The following is a 23,645-nucleotide window of genomic DNA, read 5'->3' as shown; positions in this document are numbered from 1 at the left end:
TGCTCTCTGCCTCCCTAGTTGTGCCAACTGCCCTTTCAGCCTTCAGAGTTGCTTGCTCAGTCATCCTGCGGCAGCCCAGTACGTAGAGTTTGGAGGGCCCTTCAGAATGTGCAGTCGTGTTCCAACCTCCTTCCAACTGCCACCTTCCAGGCCCCCGGTGTACAGAGTGCTGCAAACAAATGTACTCTCGTCATCAAATGTTCCCTCCTTTATTAATCCATCCTTTTATTTCCTACAGCCCGACTGACACTAGCTTTTGCTGCTCCCCAAGCTAGCAGCTGAGAGGAGGTGAAGCCTGTGTGGGAACAAGGACCGGAGCACAGGGGTATTGGGTCTTGCACAGCGATTTCTGCACTAACAGGGCCATAGCCCAATCAGTTTCATTTCTGGATCAAACAAATGATAAAGTAAGAACTTGGAAAGCAGCAGGATTTTTTCTTTTCTTTCTTTCTTTCTTTCTTTTTTTTTTTTTTACTTTAAATGGGTAAACGTGTAAATATCTCGCTCTTTGGCCCTGCTTCTGTGGATCCAGAGCAAAGGACTCTCTTCCCCGAGAAAGCACAAATCCAGCGGGCTGCTGCTGTCCAGCCCTGCTCCTCCCTGCTGGGCAAGGGCACTTGCTCTTCCCTGCTCTCACCAGAGAGGCACAGCGCTCCGTCCCTTTCAGCGGCAGGCGGAGGGAAGAGAAAGGCTCTGTTGTTTTTCTCTCCTTGTTTCTCGCTCCCTCACTGCTGCTAATCAACCAAGCTGCTGACCAGGTCAGAGAGCCCTGATGGAAACCCTACCGTGCTGGGCAGGCGCCTTCTCCAGGAAGCCTTTCCTTGACTAATTTTTCTTTGTCTCGATGGGAAAAAAAGAGGGAAAAAGAGAAAAAAAGAAGAAAAAAGAACCACAAACTTCCTTTGAAAACCAGCTTGCAGTCAGGGCCTGGAGCGCACGCCCTAGACGCGGCGACTCAGGAATCCTGAAGACGCGCTCTGAGCCACCTGGGGGGGGCACCTGGGTTGTGCCCCTGCCTGTGCGCACCCTCCTCCAGTGCCCTGGGTCCTGGGCGTGAGTCCGGAAGTGGCCAGGACCCAGCCAGGACCGCCGCTGTCATAAACCTGTATGTGGAAACTGGTGTTGACAGCTGGAGGGCAGCTGCAACTGAGGCGACACCCCTCTTTGTACCCACCGCCCCCATCGAATTGCCAGATCTGAACCCTCCTTTTTAGTCCGGGAACAGCACCCACTTCTTTAAGGTAAAAACTTCGTTTTATCCATTTCTTTCACCTCCTCTCCTACCTACCCTCAGTTATTTTTCTCTCTTGCTCTGGGGAGGTGACACTGACTAACCTCCCACCTTTGGTCTCCCCAGGTCTGGAGGGGCTAAGGTAGGGGCAATACGCAAAAGGGAAGCTGCTTGGTTTCTTCATTTTCTTCTTTTTCTGCCCTATGGTGGTGGTTGACTTCTTCTGAGGGGGTAACTTAAACTATTAGTTGCATGAAGATCTGGGTCACACTGAGGAGATTGGAGTGGGACAGTAAGGGACATGTGGGGAGAGGAAAGTTCTGGGGGGAGGGGTGGGAGTCTTACTAAAGCTACCTACCCATTTTATAGGCTTCTGCCAACTTTTGGCTACTTACTGGCACTGCTAGGGAGGGGCCAGGGCTATTTTAACTCCCTCACCCACCATCAGAGGATAACGCCAGCTGGAGAGAATGCGTAGGACTCGAATTGACAAGAGGGAAAGAATGGAATCCTGATTTGTTTGTTTGAATACCCGCCCCGCCTTTCCTGCTCTGACATACCCCATGCCCACCTCACCAGACATACACCTTGTACAGTGGAAATCCTCCATTACGTTTCCTGCCCAGCCGCGTTAGACTTAGCCCACTCAGCTTTGCCCAGTTTCTCTGGCACGCAGTTCCCTCCGTTGTCCAGCTCCTGGTTTCTTTTGGCTCAACCCCTTGCCAGCTAGCTGCCCAGCCCCCACTTAATTATTGATCATTTTTCTGGCGTTGGACAAAAAAGATAAGAAATGAGCCCTGCTTTCCTCTAGGCTTTTTAAACTTTCCTAGGCTCTGGTTTCTGCTTCTGAGGCTCATTCTAAGTGTCATTTGGGAGGGGAGGAAAGGAGAGAGAAAAATAAAGTGTCAGGCCTGCAGGCAATTTTTGCTACTCTGATTCTAAATTAGCAACATGCGAATCAGATGCAGCTAGCATTAATTATGTCTGAATCAGGAGGATCAATCTGGGTGACTAGGTGTATTTCGGAACTTTTTATGTTCCTCAACTGTATCTCCCAGGCCATACCCTTGCCCTAAATTCCTGACAGATTACCAGAAGGAAGCCATGACTTCAGGGTAGGAAGGAGCTGGAGGAAAGACAAGACTTCTGGCGAGTTTAATGTCTCCCCATTTCTTACCCTGAGTCAGGAGACTAGGGGAGCAAGGAGTTTGGAGGGAGATGTTTTCCAGAGGGCAGAGTTTGTGGCTTTTTATTGTTGACTATCCACAGTGTTAATTAAATGTCTGTCCCTGCTGAACTTGATGTTTAGTACGATAGAGAGCAGGTTAAACAGGTCCAGGTTCAGATCTAGAATGACCTAGATGGGAACAGACAGAAAGAACCAAGGCACAGACAGGTGAATGTACCTGGAGCATTTTTTAATGTAAATCGATGAGCTGTATTTCTATATTCCATAAATAGTGGGCCAAAATGTATCTCTGGGTTTAGGCAGTTTGGGGAGAAGTTCCTATCTCACCTCCAGCTGTCCAGGAAAGCTTACTGGAGAATTTGTGCGGGGCTGTGGTCTTTGTGGTCCACTTATTAATCAGTACCAGTCTCCGACTCAAATCCCTACGGCCTCCATTTCCCCTCTCTAGCCTACAGGAAGCCCCTCCCAAGACCTTTTTGTTGTGGTTTGAGATTGTGTAAGGTTCAGTAGCGTCCTCTGACACGAAGGACTTCTCACCAGTGGTTCGTCTTTAGGGGCATGATATTGACTCTGCATTTCTAGTCTTCACTCCAAGCTCTGTGTGGCTGCTCATGGCTTCGTCCTTGAGCTTAGGCAGAGAGAAGGTAGCCCTAAGGGTACAAACAGCCTGTGTGTGCTCAGGATGGTCCACGAACAGCGGAGTTTGGTGTAGGGCAGAGGAATTACTTGGATCCTGGCAAAGGTGGGGGTTACGGACGTGATGCTTATTACAGGACAAGCTAAAGCTAAACTGTGTTAAATAACCATTAGTATAGTTTTAACGTTTCTTTCTCCATCTCTTTCCCGTCTGTCTTGCTCCTTTTACTCTGCCTTTTCTCTGTCTTTTCTGCATTCCTACTCCTTATCGGTTTCAGGGAAGCTGACTCCACCCAATGTCTTCAATCCCACTAGAATCACCTGTCCCAAGGCTGAAGGTCCTGTACACTTATTGGCCCCATCTGGTCACAGAAGGTTAGAGGTGAAAAGAGCTCACGCTGGGGCTGCCCTTGTTTACCCAAGCTGACAAAGACACACTCGCCCGACAGGAGTGACTGCAGATACTGTCCAGCCTTGCCCACTGCAACCCTTTTCCAAGACTTTTCTGGGTCCGTTTGCTTCCCAGCCCAATGATTTCCTTTGTATTGGATCGGTCTCTGTTTTGCATACCACGCTTGGATTAGGCAAGTGCCCGAGGACCGTGAAGTCCTTTGGTACCCCTCAGTAGACTCCTCCTGACCATGGAAGACCATCTTCCTGAGCATCTGGCCTCTGGGACGGCCAGGACTGCAGAAGCAGTCAGCTCTGAAAACCATGAGGTCCCGTCAGAACCAGATGAGCTCCCTCAAGATGAGGATGCTGGAGACGCCCATGGGCCAGCCGGAGAGCAGGAGCCAGCCCACCAAGCCTCGCTGCCAGCCCAGGGCCAGGATAAACTCGAGTCCCTTCCTCCTGACACTAGCTCAAGCCAGCCAGGGCCGGCCCATGGCACACAGCCCGAGGGAGAGACAGAGGGGGCGTGCTCCAGGCCCCAGGAGGTTCCCCAGTCCCCCAGGGCCCGACAGCCAGAGTTGGATTTCTACTGTGTAAAGTGGATCCCCTGGAAGGGAGAACGGACGCCCGTCATCACACAGAGTGCTAACGGCCCTTGCCCCCTCCTCGCCATCATGAACGTCCTCTTTCTTCAGTGGAAGGTGAGAGATGGTTTGGATTGGGGCTCAGAAAATAGGGGGGTTGTGTTCTCTTCCCTGACCCACCCCCTGGAGCATCCTGATTTTTTTCAAACCAGTCAAAACTTTCCAGATGGTTCTGTTTCTCCAGCTTGAACAAGTGAGATAAAATGTTCATCAAAACAGTTACCTGTCCTAGTCCTGTATCGTCCACCCTCTGGCACATGGGACTGCCTTGAAGTATATCACATTTATTCCCCTGCCTCCATTGCAAGCCTTCTTTGTCCATCACCCCCCTGCCATCTCCCCGCCTTTCTGTGGGTTTCTCCTTCAGTGCTGTGTGACGGAAAGCACTCACTTGGCTGACCCTTTGGTCACCCCTTTGCCTCCAGGTCAAGCTGCCCCCTCAGAAGGAAGTGATCACCTCAGACGAGCTCATGGCCCACCTCGGTGAGTGACTGGGCCTTGAGGGGAATTACGCAGAAGACTTAAGTGCTGTCCACTCACCAGAAATCCAGAACATTGACGGACTCCGCGTCTGGGGTTCTGATGTGTTGGGGAGGATGGCGGTCTGGGGGGCTTTTCTGCAAGGCTGGGGAATGAAAAGCAAAAGTCAGGGTGTCAGGAGTCCTGGGTTGTAACCCCAATTCTGCCCTTAGCTTTCACTATGTGAGCTTGGGGGGGGGCCATTCCCCTGTGTGAGCCTATTTCTTCCTCTGAGAAACGGAAGGCCTGGATTAGATTCTGAGGCCCTTTCTAGCTTTAAAAATCTGTGGTTCCGTGACCTCACAGCCAGTCCCCAGGAGAAGACAAAGCGGCTTTGGGGACAATCGGTAGGTAGGCTGATGAGGAATCCTGTCTTGTAGGAGACTGCCTCCTGTCCATCAAACCCCAGGAGAAGTCAGAGGGACTGCAGCTTAATTTTCAGCAGGTGAGCAAAAGGTCTGTGGACAGCGGGGGTTACAGGCTAGTAAGGGAAGCCTTTCTGCTGCTTTTCATGAAGGTTCCTGGGACTCTGATTTCTTTCTGTAGGAAGAAGAGGAGGGTATATCTGCGTCCTAGAGAATATGTTCAGTTACATTAGCTGAAGCAGGGTTGAGGCAAAGGGGGGAATGGAATGGCTTGTAGAAGAACCAGGGAAGAAAAGCAACAAGATTAATTTTTTACCTTTGGGAGTGGGGGAGGGGGAGGGGAGGCTAGACTATCCATCATTTTCTAACTCCCCTCCAGCTTTATTGAGATAGAAATGACATATAACATTGTGTAAGTCTAAGATGGACAGTGTGTTGGTTCGATAGACCCGCCATTTTCTTTCCTGCCCCCAGAATGTGGACGATGCAATGACAGTGCTGCCTAAACTGGCCACAGGTCTGGATGTCAACGTGCGGTTCACGGGCGTCTCGGATTTTGAGTATACACCAGAATGCAGCATCTTCGACCTCCTGGGCATACCTCTGTACCACGGCTGGCTTGTGGACCCACAGGTGAGGGTGAGAGGCCCCCGTGCACCTCTAATCCAGCTCAGGCTGACAGAGAAGCACAGTTTTGTGGGGTGAGGGTTAAGGAGGTGGGGATTAGATTGGTTCCAGAAGGTAAAAGCATTGAGAGGCAGGACCCAGTGCAGAATTCCTTGAATTTCAACCATTTTGGGGGGTACTACTGAAATACAAGCAGACCATATGCGGGTCTTTAGACATCAAAAGTTTCAGGAACCTTTGTCACGGGTTGCCGTTCTTGTGGGTTTGGTTCATTTCCTTCCTAAAAAGATCTCAATGTTTTATTGTTTTGTACCCCCCTGCCCCGCTGCCCATGCAGAGTCCCGAGGCTGTGAGTGCAGTGGGGAAACTGAGTTACAACCAGCTGGTAGAGAAGATCATTACTTGTAAGCACTCCAGCGACACCAACCTCGTGACAGAAGGTGACTCCCCTCCCTTCCCCGCTGTGGATCTTACATGGAGGGAATGGTGGCTACTTAGGTTGATGGTTTGTCTGTCTCCCTCCTACTACATCCCACTGGCATGTAAACTCCATGAAAGGGAGTTTGGGGAACTGTGGTCATTCCCTGGCATGTCCCCCTGTTGCCCGGCGTAGTGCCTGGTACGAGGTAGCTGCTCACTCAGTAACGCTTTGTTGAATGAATGAATGTGGCCAGGCTTCGGGGAAGGGACTTCAGACGGTGGGACACCCCTAGGCCTGTTGACAGGGACTGTCTGGGGGGTCCTACCAGTTATGACTTTGGATTGAAGCCAAACCCCCGCCCCCGCTGTCTTGTGCCTGTCGCAGGCCTGATCGCAGAGCAGTTCCTGGAGACGACCGCGGCACAGCTGACCTACCATGGACTGTGTGAGCTGACGGCCACGGCCAAGGAGGATGAACTTAGCGTCTTTTTCCGCAACAACCACTTCAGCACTATGACTAAGCACAAGGTGATGGGTGCGGGAGTGGGAGGAGGGGAGTGCTCTTTCTGTCCTCAGGCCTTTTCCTTCCGGGTCAGTGCTTCCGTCAGGATAGGGTAGATTAACCTCTGGTAACACGTGTCCCTGCCCATCCCTGTGGCTTGCCAGAACAAGGGTTTGCTTCTCTCAGGCTGCGTGTCCACTGTAGATTGGCTGCACGTCCGTCCCACGTCATCACCACTCTGGGACCCCGGCTGACAAAAACAGCCTTTATCTGGAATATAGGAGGGGCACCATGCACTCGCTTTTACTGCTTCTGCCTGGAAGTGACATGTGTCATTTCTGCCAACATCTCACTGGCCCGAGCAAGCCATGAGGAGCAAGCCTGCCATCAGTGGGGACAGGAAAGTATAATCCTCTCCCAGGAAGGGACAGACAGTGGAACTTTTAAACAATACTGTAGTTTTGCAAAGTTAGAAATTACCTAAGCTCTCTGGGAGGAGCGGGAAAGGCCTTTGGTTGTCAAAGGATTTCTCCTCATAGCCGTTGGGTGAGCCCAGAGAACCATGGGAAGAGGGGAGGAAGCAGGATCTTGGGTGGGACCTCCACTCTGAGGACCCTGCTTGACCACGGTGACCACCTAGCTGACCACACACTCAGTTACCCCTTCCCTCTTCCCATAGCCACATAAGCACAAAAGATGCTCACGTGTCCAGTGGCGTGTTCCAGCCGGCATTCCAATTGGTTCAAATGGCCTCTGAGCATGTCAGATGATCTGGGGCAGCAAACCACCTCTGTATCACTTACCCCCCCAATCAGCTCCATCCTCTTCCTTGCAGAGTCACTTGTACCTACTGGTCACCGACCAAGGCTTTCTCCAGGAGGAGCAAGTGGTGTGGGAGAGCCTGCACAATGTGGACGGCGACAGCTGCTTCTGTGACTCTGACTTTCACCTCAGTCATTCCCTGGACAAGGGGCCGGGAGCAGAAGGTGGGAGTGGCTCCCCCGAAAAGCAGCGGCAGGTAGACCAGGTGTGTGGGGCCTTTGGGAAGGGTGCAGAGAGCACGTTCACGCACGTCCGAGCACGCGCAGCCGTAGGCCAGCGGCATGCATTGGATCATCCAGAGATCGTAGCACGTGACACCCATGCCCCTTCACTTTGTTACCTTTGGACCCTCTCGTGCTTGCTGTGTATGCTCTGGCATCACGGGGACCTACTTGGCTGCGGATTTTGCTGTGACGGAGGAGGAGGTGAAGAAGTTGAAGGATGAGGAAAAACGGGTTTGGAGACCTAATCCAGCCACACCTTGTCGTTACCCCCTCCAGGACTACCTGATCGCCTTGTCCCTGCAGCAGCCACAAGGCACGGTGGGCCTTAGCGACCTGGAGCTGGCCCAGCAGCTGCAGAATGAGGAGTACCAACAGCAGCAAGGGGTCCAGCCTGTGCCCGCCCGGGCCCTGGTGCCGCAGGTGAGCCCCCTGCAGCCTTCCCCTCCGCCTGCCCACAACCCCACTGTGCCACCCCTGCCGCTCCCGGTGCACGCATGTGCGATTGTGAGCCCTGCCTGTGGCTGTCTCTTCAAGGATGCCCTCGGGGCCTTCCGCTGTCTGGCCCTCGCCCCTGCGCCCCTTCCTGTCTTTCTCCCTCCTGATCCCGACCCCTGCTTCTACCTAGAGTCTCAGGCCTTGTGCTCTGGCAAGGCTGATGGGTGACTGGTTGTTACATCCACACAGGGGAGAGGAGCCACATCCGGACGCCCAGCCAGGGAGCGTCGACAGAGGCCGAAGCAAGAGTCCGACTGTGTCCTCCTGTAGCGCTGCCCAGTGCCAGGCTGCCCTGCCTCTTCTCCCAGAGGCCCTGGCTAGCTCGCTTGCTGCCCCGTCAAGCCCCAAGATATGCAGGGTAACTTATTTATGGACTGGTGGGGATCGGGGCAGGCAGTCAATGCCAAGGTCAGACTCGGTGGCATCCTTGCCCTCATGTGCTGTGGCCTTCGCTTCCTGCCAGTCACCCAGGGCAACAGTGGGGCTAGCGGGGTGAGGATTTCTGATTCCCAGCTCCCTTTCCCCAGAATATCACACTAGCACACAGACTCAGGCTTAGGGTGAGGTCCCTGTCTAGAATGCATCTCCCCTATTCCCACCCCTGACTGGCTGTGTCCTCCTGTCTACCCTGCAGGCCCATTTTCCTTTGTGTAGGGGTTTGATTTGGGTTTCTATCTCCATTATTTGTAACGCCTTCCTAGGGGTTTGGAAATAAAACTTGTTTCCTGAGGTGTGTTGTTTGCCTTACCCTGCAGCAATGGGGTTAAGTATTTGACCCAATTGAGGAATGCGAAAGGGGAGGGAGGGTAAAGAGGTGTGAAGGGGTTGGCTGTCATTTCGAATAGAGCCAGCAGGGGGAACCAAAGCCCGCTTTTTCCTTTTTTGGTTGTTTTTATGTTCTTGATAAGACTTTGGGAACTAGTCCTTTCATTTGGAGGTGGGTTTCCAAGGCATGGTCCTTTGCCACCTCTGACCATGTCCTGGTTTCTGTTTCTCAATTATTTTGCCTAAAGTTTCCTGGGGAAGAGAGAATAATGGGGTCAAGGGGAGGGTAGAGATGCCCAGGGGAGAGGGGTTGTTGATAACTGCAGCACTAGAGCCCCAAACAGGATTCCCTGTTGCATATCCAAGCACACATCAAAGGCACCTCCAATTTCAAGGCCTCCTCCCAGCCCACGTCCTGTTCCACCCAAACTTCAATCAGGGAACACAAACAACTGTGAAGGTAGCCAAAAGAATTCAAGTATCACTGAGATGTTCTGCCCAGGGCTCAGGAAAGATGAGTCGGGCAGAAACCATCACGGAGAGATCCCATCAACCCACACCCAGGACAGTGAGGGGGCCCAGGTACCAGACATCACTTGGAGATGAGGGACATTAAGAGATTTAAAAGAAAACTTCGAGTTCCAGCCTCAACAAGAAGCTGGAACATGTGCTCAGTGAGGGGTTATCCTATTTGCAGGCCCAGCTGGTCTCCTGTAGGCTCAGCCACACATGGGACGCTCAGATCCTTGAATGTCATGTGGGATGGTGGCAGGGAGGTCTCAAAGGTCTTCAGCCCTGCACAGGGCTAGTAGGGCTAACCGGCAGTCCCCTTTCACTGCATCCTACACATAAGAGAGTCATGTGTTAGAAGGACTCACGACCCTCATGGCCCAGGCACTCTGCCCCCTCCCTCATGCGGGTCTAGAACTCATCTGGTGCCTGGAGTCCGACACCTAAGTTAACCAAAGACTCATGAATTCTCCAGGGCATGATATGCTCTGCTGTGTGCAGTGGATGCCAGGGAAGAGGTGAGGGGTGAAGCTCTGGGGCTCCAGGTTAAGAACTAGCCGAGTCTCACCTGGAGGGCAGAGTAGAGGGACTTCCCAAATTTCCTTCTGAACTCAGCTCGGATGCTTAGAAGGTCAGTCTCACTTCTAGAAATAAGGATACGCGTCAGGACTTGGTAGTTGGGCTCAGTTTCCTGGTGGGGGACGAAACAGAATGGAGAGGGGTGGCAATGAGATTCTCACAGGATGGGCATTAAACAGCACGGTAGATTATTCTAGAACAGTGGAGGTGACGTGAGAGTCAAGGGAAAAGAGAAGTATATGTTATGTAGGGGAAAAGTTATCTTTGTCCATCCTCGTGGAAGATGTGCGGCACAGCAGGGAGATCAGTCTCTGGGGGCAGCTGGAATACTTCTCATTCCTTCCACATGTCTTTCCTGGCCCTGCCAGTTGCTTAGAGCCTCGCTCCTCCAGAGCTTGGTGGTAGGCAGCTCCAAAGGCAGGGCCTTAAAAAAAGACTTGCTTCCTATAAAGACTTCCAGTATGAAAGCCAGGAAGACTATTTTTAACTTCCAAGATAGTGAATGTCTAAGGAGAAAACTGAGTTGAGGCCGGTGGGATGGCTCAGTTGGTTAGAGCGCGAGCTCTCAACAACAAGGTTGCCGGTTCAATTTCCTCGTGGGATGGTGGGCTGCACCCCCTGCAACTAAGATTGAAAACGGCCACTGGACTTGGAGCTGAGCTATGCCCTCTACAACTAGATTGAAGGACAACAGCTTGGAGCTGACGGGCCCCAGAAAAACACACTGTTTCCCAATATTCCCCCCAAAAATTTTTTAAAAATCCCACACACAACAAAATAAACCAAAAACTGAGTTGGTGGGGCTCTGAGAGGGAGCAGGGTCATGTGACTTCCGGTTCCAATCCAGACCCAACAAGCCATCTGGCTGCCCTCATCTTTACACATGAGTTTCTAGTTGGACCCCTGGGGTTCAGCATCACTGTCTTTCTCCTATACCTGCCCCAGGCCTCCTGCCTTTTGGTTAAAGAAGATAATGGAAGGTTCAGTTTAGAAATAATAGAGGCACAAACCCATCATCAAGTCATTACATCAATCATACATTACAATTGATTATAGTAAGTAAAGTGTTATCATGAGAGGTTGCTACATAAAAACTTTTGGTTGCAAAAATCCTACTTGTGTCATGAGCTGTCCACCATTTAATATCCTATTTTTCAGTTTCCTCAATTACTTGACTCACATGACCCTCCCCAGACTGCCTGAAACCCACACCCATGGCACCCCACAGGTCATAAACTCCCATGAAGAAACAAAAGAAAGGGATGAAGGGAAAACAGGATACTATATTTCATCTGGACTCATTACCTAATCGTCAGTGGGCCTGATGGCTACCATATTTTAAATTTCATGTAGCATCAGTTTCGTATTGTGATAAAGATTGCCAATTGTTCCCCCAAGTATCGATTCTTCCCTTCGCCCAACTCTCGTCACTCCAAAGTTGTAGAACTGGGGCAAAAGTCACTCATTAACTGAACACTCCCTCTGGTGTACACGTACCGTCCACACCAAACCTATGTTAAATATGAATTTTGTCTTGATACTTGACAATGTACTTGGCGTCTAATAATGATCTTTATAACGAACATTTATTTTATGGTTCAGGTTGGTCCAAATGTGTCCTGAATCAGCCTTCACTGAAGGTCATTTTTCTGAAGAAATATTCTTCACAATCTATGTTTTCACCTATCTCTCATAAAAGAATAGTACAGAAGTATCCTGGTTGAGTTTATCCTCTTTTTAAAAAAATTCAGAAAACTGGGCCTAGATTATTTTTCGATTCCTACTTCTAAGATAAATCTGGCATTTATGTCCAAGAGTGTGGGTCCTGTAACCCAAAGACATACATTATAATTATTTACTGCTGGGGTAAAAGTTTTTCTCTTTTTTTGACAGCAAAATTAGTTAAGCACAACTCTTCAAATGAATTTTAGTGTTGACTCGTTATAAAAGTCCAGGCTTTATTGGGTAAGTACAATAATCTGCTGTCAGAATGGAAATCTCTAGATGATGAAACAAGTACTTAAATGCACTGTCTTTTGAACAGCGGTCAATAAAGCATGTGAGACTCTCAGCCAGTACACAGAAAGCTATTCCCTCTGCCAAATGGTAACCACTCTTTTCCTCTTCAAAGTTTTGGTGAGTTTTTTTATTTTTAGGAGACAGTTGTCCTAATGGGAGACCTAGCTCAATGAGCAGAATGACTGGATTCTACTTATGAAATCACTCCAACCGAAGCTGCCATTTTAACTATGGATAATATGGAACAGAGTCTGACCAGTGCGGAGAAAGGTGGTGCTGGGTGCTACGAGCACTCATGGTGGAGCTTATAGTGCAGGCATACGCGGGAGGATTGTGGGTTCGGTTCCAGACCACCGCAATAAAGCGAGTCACTTGAATTTTTGTGTTTCCTAAGACGTAGTAAAGTTATATTTACACTATACTGTAGTCTGTTAACTGTGCAATAGTATTATGTCTAATAAAACAATGTATATACCTTAATCTAAAACTACTTTATTGCTACAAAATGGCAACCATCATCTGAGCCTTCAGCAAGTCGTAATGTTTTTGCTGGTGGAGGGTCTTACCTGCTATTTGTTAAAAGACTGCAGTATCTGTGAAGCACAATAAAATGAGGTCTGCCTGTAGAGACCTACATCTATTGTATAGACCAGGAGTTGACGCGTGGCAGTTAAATGTCCTACAGGACCAGCCTGTGTGTGTAGGGAGACTATACGACCTAAAAGCTGTGTGTCGTTGAGCAAGGTCCTTAACCTCTCTGTGCTTCAGTTTTTTCCAGCTATAACACAGGGATGGAGTGTGGCTGTGAGGACTAACTGAAAGGTGTGTAGCGGGCTAAGCATAGGCCCTGGCACACAGGGAGCACCTAAGAAATGCTGGTTCTTGTCGTTATTGTTGCTGGTGTTCCCACCATCACCACTCTGGCAACAAGTGAAACCAGACAAAGCATGGTCTTCCAGAGCCAACCTCATCTGTATTTAGCCATGTAGACATGAATGAGGCCAAAACGTGGGCTTGAGTGCCCCTTAGGGTCACCTAACTTAGCTCTCACCACAGCTCACTCCTCTCCTCTTGATGAGAGAGTCTGCAACCCTAGGAAGCGAGCTGCTATATGCTTATAAAGTGACTATGAGATTGTTACGTTAGCGGCAGCGTGAAACTTCCCCTCTGGCCCACGAGGTGTCTCCCCACCAGTTTTTGTTCCAAAGCGAGGGAACAGGAGGGGCCCTCTCACCTGGAGGAGGGCTTGATGAAGTTTCTCAGCAAAGTACAGTGGTGTGTTCCTGATCACCGAGGCTGGAAGCAAAGAGGGAGAAGAGATGGAGAGAGGTAGCTCCAATCCCAGGAGACCCCACGTGTCCCGAGAAGGCCCCTACCTAGGCTGAGCAGAGCCATCTGGGCGTCTCCGTGGAAACGGTTCTGGACAGTCTGCTCCAAATCATGCCCGGTGCATCGCTGGTACTGCTCAAACACTTGCAGTGTGCGGGGAGGTAGTTAGAGAGAGAAATGTGGGAGGTTGATTACCACAGAGAAGGATGAGCCCTCCCCACCTTCCTCAGCCGGAGCTCATCATTAGAGCAAGCTGGGGAGACAAGCCTGGTGGGTACCTCGGAGGAGGTGTTCAGGATTTCGCTGGGTGAGGATAAGGACCCATGTCCCCTCTGTGCCGGGTCCCTCAGCCTGCTTCAGTGCCTGGGAAGGGGGAGTAAATCAGGATCGTTGGTTGGGGGGCTGGAGAGCCACGATCACAATGTTCCCAGGATCCACCATGATGACGATGGAATGGGATTAAGGGCAGAAAAGTTATTTTTAACCTGCGAATTAGTGGCTTTTATTTATGGTTTTTCAAACAATGCAATGGGGGTGGTCGGTTAGCTCAGTTGGTCAGGGTGTGGTGCTAATAACACCAAGGTTGCCAGTTCAATCCCCGCATGGGCCTCTGTGAGCTGCGCCCTCCTTGAAAAAAAAAGGACAGGACCAAGAGAGGGACTCCACCCTTACAGCTCGATCCTCCAGTTTGGGAACAACTGGCCCCCACTAATTAAGTGTTCCCCGAGGGAGGGTCCCCCACCCAAATACCCATGAGAGTTGCCGAGCTCCCTTTCTGTGAGTGCAGGAGTCAGAGGCTAGGTGAGTGAAAAGGCCCCAGGCCCCCACTCCACGGAGGACTCCTTCCCCACGGCAAGGACAGGTTTGTAGGACAAATGGGTACGTGGGTCACTGGCTCTAAAATATGGTGGAGGGCATGTCTTCCGTGCATGGCTGTGCGGTCTCACCCCTTGCTCACCTGGACGTCCTCTTCGGCCAGGTGATAGTCAATGACTTCAGAGGAGCTCTCACGGCCCCCCTAGAAGGAAACTGTCTCAGGAGGATTCTCTGAGGGGCAGCCTTTTATCTCCAGGACAACAAACCAAACCTGGTCTCCCCCCAAAGCCCTCTCTTGTTCATCGCACCACAACAATGCTCCCCACTCTGTCCCACCCCATTCCCAGGTGGTCTATCTCCCTTCCCCTGCAGGTCAGTTCTCCTCACCTTGGCCAGGGCCAGCAGTAGATCCTGCACGATGCCACTCGTCTCAGATTTAATGTCCTCCTCAGCCTCCACCTGGAAATCTGGGGTGGGGTCGGGAGCTGCCTGAGTCCTCCTGACTTTTTCCAAGGCGGATGCCTCTAGGACCTGTCGCATGCCTGACCCAGTGTACCCCACCAACCCTGCCATCCCCTGCTTGCATGGCTGCTAGTCCCCAGGATGGAAGGCAGAAGGACCATCCTGGCCACCCAAAAAGCGTCCCGAAGACGTGACCACCCGCTGCTGTGGGATCTCGTGCTGGGACACGGCCTCATCTCCAGGTGCCAACCTGCTGCGGGCAGGAGGCATCTGTTAGTCCAGGGGTGGCCAGACAGAGAAGAGGAAGTCGGGAAATCCATATGAGGCAGGACGGCTAGGGCCTGGCCCCCTCCGTGGAGGGGGCGGAAAGTGATGCGGGAGGTAGGATGTTACAAAGGGAAAAGATCAGGAAAGGGAGAAAAGGAAGGGAAAGAGAACAGAGAGGGGTAGGAGAGGGATGAGGAGATAGGCCAAGACTGGACAGCAAAGGAAATGGGGGAAAGCAAGAAAAAAAGGGGGGGCTACGATGAGGATGAGAAAAGCCTCATTCCCAAGTAGTGGGTGAGGCATGTGGCAGCCAAGCAGGGCCAGCAGCCGGGGGCCTGAGAGGTGACCCCATGACTTAGAGAACAGGTCCCCACCTTTCCCCTCGGCTGCAGCAAGGTTCCATTCAGCCTGGGATGTAGTGTGATGGCAGAATCAACCAGGGGTTGGGAAGATGACATGGGTACCCTTGGGACTGTCACAGCGCCCAACGTTGTCATTACCTTGGGATCCGCCCTGGAGCCCCAGACTAAGATGGTTACTCATTGCTTCTCTTTCTTTAAAGATCACATCTGGCTGTCTCCCTTGGGGAGACTCACATCTGGCTGTCTCCCCTGGGGAGACTCAGCACTGGTGGGAGGACCAGGAGGACAGGAGGTCAGGGACGAAGGAGACAGCCCCAGGGAACAGAGGTCGGGCAGACAGGCTCCCAGAGGACTCGCCACAGCGATTGCAGGAGAGGACAGGACAGTCCCTCTGACCCCTCCCAGCTCCTGCAGCGCCCTCCCTCATGTGCTCACCGTGTTTGTAGACTGCCAGGCACTCTTGCAGCTGGGGTGGGGCACGGGTAGCAAGAATCTCCATGGCCACGTCCTCAGCAGAACCTGAGTCCTACAAGAAATCGGGAGGCCACCCTGAGACGGGACCATGGCATTCACCCCAGCAGAGTGCAGATGCTGACCACATGTCCTTCTAAGGGTCCACAGAGAATGTTAAAAGGGGCCTCTGCCAAGTCCACTCTTCTGGAGGGGCGAAGGCCAAGCCGCCCAGCCATGTCCCTCCCTCAGTGTGTCCCCATGTCCCAGCCTCCCCTCCTGGTACCTTCAAGGCTGTCCTCAACTCCTGGGCATCAAAATGGGCTGCTGGCTTCAACAGGGCCACCACGAGCCTCTCGAGGTTGCCGGAGACTGCTGCCTGCAGCGACGTCAGCAGATCCTGGAAGGGGTCCCCAGGACAGAGGGTTGGGCATGAGGGGGAGGCCCAGGCGTGTGGGGAGGTTTGGGAAGATTTGGCTGGTTTTCATCTCAGGCCCAAAGCACTTTCCCCCCGTTTAACCAGGGGGCAGAGGCTGGCCAGCTCTTGCTGTACCCCAGGCCTTTCAGGGGGCTTCTCACCCCAGTCCACTGCTCCTGGGAAGTCAGAGGGGTCTCACCTGTTTGGTACGCTCCTGGAAGGCTCGGGAGATGACCTGCCTTTGCTCTCTGCTCCGATTGGTCAGCACGTCCATAATGGCGTTGCGATCTACACCTGAACGAAGATGAGGGCTGGGCTGTGTGCCCACCGGGCAGACCCCCAGCGGGGTCTTTACAGGGTTGGGGTCCCCTTACTCCTCAGACTTGCAAAGGAGGAGAGAACAAGCACTCAGAGAGGGCTTCACCCCCACTTCCATTTGGTCTCAAAAAAAGATACAAATACGATGCCAAAACAGCATGCAAATCTGACCCAAATTGAGGCAAAGGTAGCTAGTGTGATGGGGAAAAAGTGGCTTTGGGGGATCAGTGACTTGGATTAGAACCCTGGCTCTGCCTTTATGACCTTGGGCGAACCTTTATGTGTGACCTTGGGTGAGCCTCTTCACTTCCCTGAGCCCCAGTTTCCTCATCTGTAGAATGGAAACAATGAGACAGCTCCCAGGGTGTGTGAGCAGGCCGGTGCCACACCTCCTGTGGTACTTGACTTACAGGAACTAAGACATTCCACAACCACTTATCGAGATGGCCGGGTCCTCCCTCCTGGCTCTCTCTCGGACCAGAATCTGGTTTCTAAAGGTAGATCCCCTAGTGCACAGGGGAAGGGGCTCACCTTGGCCTGCAATGGCCCTCAGCAGCCTCTGCACATCTTTTTCCACACTGAAGCTCAAGAAGGTCCTCAGCGTACCCAGGGTCCCCCACGCTGCCGTCTGTAAGAGCAAGGAGGCATTGCAGGTGTGCCCACGCCCTCCCAGGTGCCCCACTCAGGCCCTCGGCAGGCCTCAGGGCCTGCTCTTCCCCATCTCTGGCCCCCTCACAGCCCCGGAGCTGATGTAGTAAAAATGATTCCTGCATTCCCAGCAGCCCCTACCTTGTTGGCCAGGCCCAGGTAGCTGAGGATTTCCTGGGTCAGAGACAGTCCGGCCTTCCCGCTGGTCACAGACATGGTGTAACTCGCTGTGCTGGGGAGGGGACAGGAGCCAGCTGAGGGGAACTTCCCAGCCTTTGGGACTTTTTATGACCACTCCCCAGCCCCCACCGCCAGGTCCCAGAGCCTGGGATCCCATTGCCTGTTCCTTCCCCTTGTTGTAGAAAAATGGGACATTAACCTGCTTGGCAGGTTTGGGAGCCCAAGTAGAGGGGTAAGAGGGGAGCCCCCACCTTCCCCACCTCGCACCCTCCTTCAAGAAGCAAGGGTGCTGCCGAAACTAGCCCCAAACAAGCCCTCCCTGACTCCAGGGATGGTCCCAGGGCTCCCTAACTGTGGGCCTGAGGTGGATGACCCCTTCTGAGTTCCACGTCCTTACCTCCCGTGGCCTGGCTGGGTGTTCCCGGGTGAGGCAAGATGGCAGGAGTAAATGTGGGGTGGGAGCTAACTCCTCACAGCACTGTCCCCCGTGAGCCCCCGCTGGCCAAGCCACCTACCTGCTGTCTTTCACCCTTGGAGTCTCCGGCCGGGATTTCTAGGTCAGCAGGTGCAATTTCTGAGCTGATGTGACTCTGTGTTCTTGTTGGTACATGGGTGCCTGGGCAAAAGAGCAGGTACTCATGTTAGAAAGGAAAACTCCTTCCTCCCTCCCCTAAGCCATGCACAGCCCCCACCCCCCCACCCCCGCCAGCCTGCAGGCCCAGGTCCAGTGCTTACCCGGAGGTGCTGAGGGCGAGGTGGGTGTGGTCACAGCCTGGTGGCGTGCCTGTGTGGGCACTAGCTCCTGTGTGGCCCCGTAGAGGAGAGCAGGGCACGAGCAGCCTGCCCAGCAGCCTGTCAGATGACCAGTCCAGCTGCTGTCTCAGGCTCTGGCCCCTCCCAAACGTGGGAGAGGACCAGGCGGTACCGGGTCCCACAAGCAAACACCTCCCTAGGGAGCATCTCCTCAGCCCACGCGTGAGAACCACGCTCAGCCTCTCAGCAGCTCCACGGGCACACAGGAGGCTTTGTGCGCTGCTTTCCCAGCGGGACCCGCTCGGACCATAGAAACCCAGTCTCTACATCCAGCTTCTGACCTGGCTCTATCTCCGGCCCCCTGGGGGGCAGGTCAGACAGGCTCCAGGCTGATCTCAGGCTGATAGAGAAAAACCTGTTGGGGCACATACCGGCCGTGCACCCCAGCTTGCACCCCAGAGGGGGTCCCAGTGCAGACACTCCCTGACAACTGCCTTATTAGAGCCAGCATGCTGCGTGGGGAGGGCCAGGGGACTGTGTACATCAGTGAGGAATAAGGGCACAGATATTTGGCGGTGGGAGCAGATCAGCAGAGTCAAGAGAAAAAAATGCACAGGGTGTTCCCTGTGGGCTGAAGCACCGCGCTCCCGAAAGGCAACAGGGAGATGCGGAAGGCTCCCTGGGTCCCTGTTCCTTGGAGTCCTTCAGTTGCCTTTTGGCTGCCAGGGCTCTTTTAGCAGCTGGGCCTGGTGCTGTCGGGGCACAGGGCAGCAGGTGAACAGTCCTGAGGGGCCGCAGGGGCCCCTGAACAGGCAGCTACTGGAACCTGACAGCCGGCTCCCTAGGGTCTGGGAGCAGTCCCCTCCTGCCTCCCTAGAGCAGTCAGGTGGGGGCTGGGCACAGAAGCTTAGGGGGTTGTCTCCAATCCTGTGTCAGGGTCCCAACCCAGGAAGGCCTTCACTGGTTTTCTTACATGACGAGGGACCTGCAGCTCTTCCACAAAACAGACGAGGGCTAAGGAGATGCCAGGAAGGGATCTCCATGGGCCAATCCCTGTCCATCACTTTTCTCCTGTGAAAATGGGAAACACACACTGGTGTCCGCTGGAGAAATGCGGGTCCAGTCCCCAGCTCTGTTACTCGTTACCTTCTGTAACCACAGCGAGTCACTTCAGGTCTCCATCTCTGTTTCTTTACCTGAAAAAAAAAAGAGAATGTTGGGAGAGGTTGGGGGTGGTGGTGGTGGTGGGGGGCAGTATCCTGGGGCACCTGAGGCTAAGTTTCCTGGGTGGGATTAAATGAGGTAATATATGTGATAACATCTGACAGGGAAAGGCGCCTTGGAAATTAGGGTTGCCAGATTTAGTAAATAAAATTACAAGACACCCAGTTAAATTAGAATTTCAGACAAATAACAAAAAAAATTATTGGTATTAAGTATGACCCAAATATGTCATGGGATATACTTATGCTAACAAATTATTTGTTGACCTGAAATTGTCATTTAACTGAGCTTCCTGTATTTTACCTGGCAACCTGAAAAACAAGTCTTAGTTTCAGAATAGTTAAAGCAGAAATTCTAGAGCCAGACTCCTTAGACTCAGAATCCTGGTCTGCTGTGGGAACGTGGCAACTACCTTACCCTTTCTGTGCTCAGTTTTCTCATTGTCAAAACGGAGATAATAACAGTGTTAATATTTTAGGCTTATTGGGAGAATCAAATACATTAATACATGTAAAACAGTTTAGGAGCGTGACAGGCACAGAGTGGTAAGTACACATATCAAAATGTTAACTAATATGTAATAATAAATATTGCTATGTTATTGTACAATGATATAACTTATTAACTTGTTTCCCTAGGAAGTCCAATCTCGGCTCTTTTGCAACATCTTTCCTGCCATTCCCCAATATGGCCACAAGAGGGCATCAGTAGCCACCGAGAGCCGAGAGCCCCCTCGTGGCCACCTGAAGTCTGGAGGCTCTGGTTCCACACAGATCTCAAAGCCCTGTTCTTTCCATCGTGGGGAAGAGCAGTCTCCTGAAGACCTCAGGTTCCTAGAGAGACTCGGTGGGCAGGCAGGATCAGGAGAAGAGCCTTGGGTAGACATCTACTCAAGGGACCCCTGTGAGACAGGCAGGAGACTTCCTGGGCTGGGTTACTGCAGTACAGTGGCTCCACAGCCAGGGTCCCCATGCCTTCTGCTTTCTGTACCGGTCAGTCTCTTCTGGGCACAGGCCCCAAGTAGGCTTAGCAGGGAATGGAGGGGGAGAGAGGGCTCTTTTTTCCCAGTCCCAGCCTTTGCAAGGGACTCCTGGCTGACCTCAAGGCCGAACTCCAAATCTGGAGAATCTGGAGAAGGCAGGCAGAACCCCAGTCACGTGGCCCAAGCGTAGTGCCAGTTGCCTAGGGGTGTGGGGAGGTGTGTGACACATTTACAGTTGCCCCACTGAAACTTGGTCGGATCTCACTTCTTTTGTCCCTCGGTTTGCTTTTGTTCAACTCCAGAGCATGACTGTTTACAGGTTTACCAATCACTTCCTCCCCCTCTGCTCTACATTTTAGAATTTCAGAGTTGGAGGAGAGCTTAGAGACCATCTGGTCTCCTACCCCCTCTTACTGACTCAAGGAGGCTGAGTGAGTTCCCAAGGCCATGGTGCTGGAACCAGAATCCAGGTCTCCTAATTTCTTCTCAGTGTTTTCTTCATCACTCAGAGCAGGGCATGGCTGAGTTGGGGTCCAAGTTCTGAGAAACGCGTGGTTAGGTGACTCCATCGTGGGCACACACACCCACCTAGTTGGTGTCGCCTACTGTATACCTGGGCTATATGGGCTAGCCTACTGCTCCTGGGCTACAAGCCTGTACAGCATGTTACTGTACTAAATACTACAGGCAACTGTAACACAATGGTATTTGTGCATCTAAACATCTCTAGACATAGAAAAGGCACAGTGAAAATATGGTATGAAAGATAAACAATTCAAACCTGTATAGGCCACTCACCACGCATGGAGCTTGCAGGACTGGAAATTGCTGTGGGTGAGTCAGTGAGTGAGTGACCGTGAAGGCCTAGGATATAGTGTAACTACCGTAGACGATAAATTCTGTACACTTAGGCTACACTGCATTTATTTAAACGTTTTTCTTTCTTCAATAACCTTAGCTTACTATAACCTTAGCTTACTGTGTTTTACTTTATAAACTTAAACATTTTGTAAACTTTTTGACTCTTTTGCAACAACACTTAGCTTAAAACACACATTGTATAACTGTACAAAAACATTTTCTTCCTTTATAACTTTATTCTATAAGCTTTTTTCTATTAAAAAAAATGGGCCTCCACCTACACAGGGTCTGTGTCATCAGTATATCACTGTTTTCCACATCTTGTCCCATGGGAAGGCCTTCAGGAGCAATAACATGGAGCTGTGTCATCTACGACAACAATGCCTTCTTCTGGAAACTTCTTCTGGAAACACCTTCTACATCACCTGCCTGAGGCTCCTCATGGGGAGGCAGCTCTCTTCAAAAACAAGTCCACAGTGGTTAGCTTGGTTTCTTTTTTTCATCGTAGATTTGCTTGTAAGCAGATGTTAAAACAAACAAACACAATAAAAAACAGGCCAAAATGGAGTCACTTTTGCTAAGCCATGGTACCAAACCAAAATTTAATAACTAATCTAATTGCAGTTTCAGCCTTCCCAGGAGGGGAATTTTAAATCATTCAGTCTGGAATTTCCTGATCAACTTTAGTGGGGTAATCTGCCTGAGAAGACCCCCTGCCTCTCCCTAAAGGAAAGTCCTTGCCTGAAATAATCCACTTTTTTAACTTCTTAGTCCAGCCCTCTTTCTGCCTATAAAAACCTTCCATTTTGTACAAAACCTCGGAGCTTCCTTCTAGTAGTTTGGTGGGGGGCTGCTGGATTCATGAAAGGCTTAATAAAGCCAATTAGATCTTTAAATTTACTCAGCTGAATTTTGTTGTTTCACACAGAAAATGCACCATAAACATTCCTCTCTATTAATGAAAACCTTTCAGTGTTGGGGACTCCATGTTTTCAAACTTTTTAAGGAGCTTGTGAAAAGCTCCTGCGAAATCCTTCACTGTGAATATTTTGGGGGTTCTTTTTCTTCTGCAGTTTCCTTTTCTCTTGCCTCTTGCGTTCCTGTTCCAGTTCCAACAACTCATTAGTCAACTCAGGAACCTTCTCTAAGGAGCTTGGATCGTCCTCTTCCACACCCAGATTAAAGTTGTTTGCTGTCTCAACCAAGGCCTTGTTGATTTTTGCAAGCTTTGCGCTCCTACGATTTTAAGACTGCTGTGAAGTCACTAGGCAATTGGAAACTTTTAGCTCCATTATAATCTTATGGGACCACTTTTGTATTTGTGGACCCTTGACCAAAACGTCCTCATGCGCTGTGTGACCGTACTTTGCCTTGCATGATTTCAGAGTATACAGACATTCCTCCTGGCTATTTTTTCTCTTGTAAGGAAACTTTTTCCCCCCTGAACTCCTGGCACCTGAATCCCTCTGCTCAGGTCCTAGCCAGCCAAGCTCTACTCCTTTACCCAAATAGGCTTCTATGTTGCAAGAGGCAGCCTTACCTGGGTAGACCCACTTCCCATAGCGAGGGTTTATGTCTTTGCCCACCCAGAAGCCCGCTCAGATACCTAAATCCCAGGCTGAAGGCCTCAGGGACACCTCACCAGCCCGTATAGAGGAAGTGAGGCAGCAGTGGGGCACTATGGGTGTGGCTATGCCAGCCCGGGGCCGTGGGGGATGGGTCACAAGGGCGGTGGTCAAAATCTCCTGATCCAGCCGAGGCTGCACACTGTGTGTGTGTGTGTGTGTGTGTGTGTGTGTGTGTGTTTGTGTGTGTCCTAATTATGTTGACAGAACTGGTAGCCTCTAATAGTGCCTGAGGCCAGGTTTCCTCTTCTCCATCCTCCTCCTTTGTCTCCTGGAGGAGGGTTACACCCTCTTATCTTTATTTCTCAGGCCTTGGTAATCTAACTTCTGCCCCAAAACTTCCCCTCACCCCTGCTATCAGTTAACAATGTTAACTGGTCTCCAGTCCTCCGAGGAATCATTTAAAACATCTGGTGATGGGGGGGGAGGGCTGGGGCAGCCGGTTGGCTCCGTGGTTAGAGCGCAGTGCTCATAACACCAAGGTCGCCGGTTCGATTCCCACATGGGCCAGTGACCTGCGCCCTCCACAACTAAGGAAGAAAAGAACCAAAAAAAAACCATTTGGTGGGGACCTTGGGAAAACTTGGCAACAGGAAAACTGCTTAAGAAGGTTCAGACTCTAAAGAAGGGGCGTCAAGTAGGACAGAGATGTGGGGAGGAGTTAGAGAGGGACCCAAAGGTTACCTGGGGTCCAATGAGGACACACTGGAACCCTGCTGGAAACGGGTGAACGAAGGAGGAATCTTGGGAGGCGCGCTAGAAAGGTAGAGGGAACTTTGGAACTGGAAGGCTGAAAGAGGAGAGTTACAACATTTGCTAAGAAGGAAGGAGTTCAGCGTGTGGCAAAGGAAAACAGGGCTAGAGGGGTTGCTAGGAACTGAAAAATTTGGCAGGTCTGAGGATGAAAAAGGCTGGAGTCCACTGGCCTGGTGGGGGGATGGGGGAGAGAGACTGGGTAAGGGGTGGGCCTTCCCACTGCAAAGAGCAGAAGAACAAACAGGTTAGAAATC

At 51.5% G+C, this 23,645-nt stretch overlaps 2 protein-coding genes across 6 annotated transcripts; one reads left to right on the top strand and one right to left on the bottom strand.

Annotated features, from left to right (window-relative positions):
• Positions 1-143: 143 nt before the first annotated feature.
• MINDY1 (MINDY lysine 48 deubiquitinase 1) lies at positions 144-8,796 on the top strand. 3 transcript variants are annotated; one of them, XM_019739966.2, is made up of 10 exons: positions 144-1,241; positions 3,372-4,150; positions 4,519-4,576; positions 4,993-5,057; positions 5,452-5,610; positions 5,942-6,044; positions 6,410-6,552; positions 7,362-7,553; positions 7,849-7,992; positions 8,257-8,796. In XM_019739966.2, the coding sequence occupies exons 2-10, from the start codon at positions 3,698-3,700 to the stop codon at positions 8,335-8,337; spliced, it is 1,398 nt and encodes a 465-aa protein (XP_019595525.2). In that variant the 5' UTR covers positions 144-1,241; positions 3,372-3,697; the 3' UTR covers positions 8,338-8,796. The 3 variants fall into 3 exon arrangements, with proteins under 3 accessions (XP_019595525.2, XP_019595526.2, XP_019595527.2); XM_019739967.2 differs by having other exon boundaries at positions 542-1,241; positions 3,335-4,150; XM_019739968.2 differs by having other exon boundaries at positions 555-1,241; positions 3,919-4,150.
• A 491-nt stretch (positions 8,797-9,287) lies between these two features.
• Positions 9,288-23,506, bottom strand: ANXA9 (annexin A9). 3 transcript variants are annotated; one of them, XM_074319074.1, is made up of 16 exons: positions 23,320-23,506; positions 18,917-19,139; positions 17,926-18,343; positions 17,706-17,806; positions 17,152-17,237; positions 16,894-16,990; positions 16,244-16,338; positions 15,913-16,026; positions 15,612-15,702; positions 14,473-14,552; positions 14,228-14,287; positions 13,548-13,632; positions 13,317-13,412; positions 13,175-13,236; positions 9,911-10,033; positions 9,288-9,674 (listed from the first exon to the last, which is right to left on the bottom strand). In XM_074319074.1, exons 5-16 carry the CDS (start codon positions 17,224-17,226, stop codon positions 9,612-9,614), a joined length of 1,041 nt encoding a protein of 346 aa, XP_074175175.1. In that variant the 5' UTR covers positions 17,227-17,237; positions 17,706-17,806; positions 17,926-18,343; positions 18,917-19,139; positions 23,320-23,506; the 3' UTR covers positions 9,288-9,611. The 3 variants fall into 3 exon arrangements, with proteins under 3 accessions (XP_074175175.1, XP_074175173.1, XP_074175174.1); XM_074319072.1 differs by having other exon boundaries at positions 17,152-17,242; positions 23,320-23,503; XM_074319073.1 differs by lacking the exons at positions 18,917-19,139; positions 23,320-23,506 and having other exon boundaries at positions 17,152-17,242; positions 17,926-18,402.
• Positions 23,507-23,645: the final 139 nt, after the last annotated feature.

This window comes from Rhinolophus sinicus, linkage group LG14 (assembly GCF_036562045.2).
Source record: "Rhinolophus sinicus isolate RSC01 linkage group LG14, ASM3656204v1, whole genome shotgun sequence".
Taxonomy (NCBI): Eukaryota; Metazoa; Chordata; class Mammalia; order Chiroptera; family Rhinolophidae; genus Rhinolophus; species Rhinolophus sinicus.
The sequence above is the reverse complement of the archived record's forward strand: the minus strand, read 5'-3'. Positions and strand labels throughout refer to the sequence as shown.

Coding starts and splice junctions, on each gene's coding strand:
- MINDY1 (XM_019739966.2), top strand. CDS start 3,698: ATGGAAGACCATCTTCCTGAGCATCTGGCCTCTGGGACGGCCAGGACT. Junction 5,611..5,941: donor GCTGGCTTGTGGACCCACAG/GTGAGGGTGAGA, acceptor CTGCCCATGCAG/AGTCCCGAGGCTGTGAGTGC. Junction 6,553..7,361: donor GCACTATGACTAAGCACAAG/GTGATGGGTGCG, acceptor TCTTCCTTGCAG/AGTCACTTGTACCTACTGGT.
- ANXA9 (XM_074319074.1), bottom strand. CDS start 17,226: ATGTCTGTGACCAGCGGGAAGGCCGGACTGTCTCTGACCCAGGAAATC. Junction 13,413..13,547: donor TCCTGAACACCTCCTCCGAG/GTACCCACCAGG, acceptor GCACACTGCAAG/TGTTTGAGCAGTACCAGCGA. Junction 9,675..9,910: donor CCCTCTACTCTGCCCTCCAG/GTGAGACTCGGC, acceptor TCTTATGTGTAG/GATGCAGTGAAAGGGGACTG.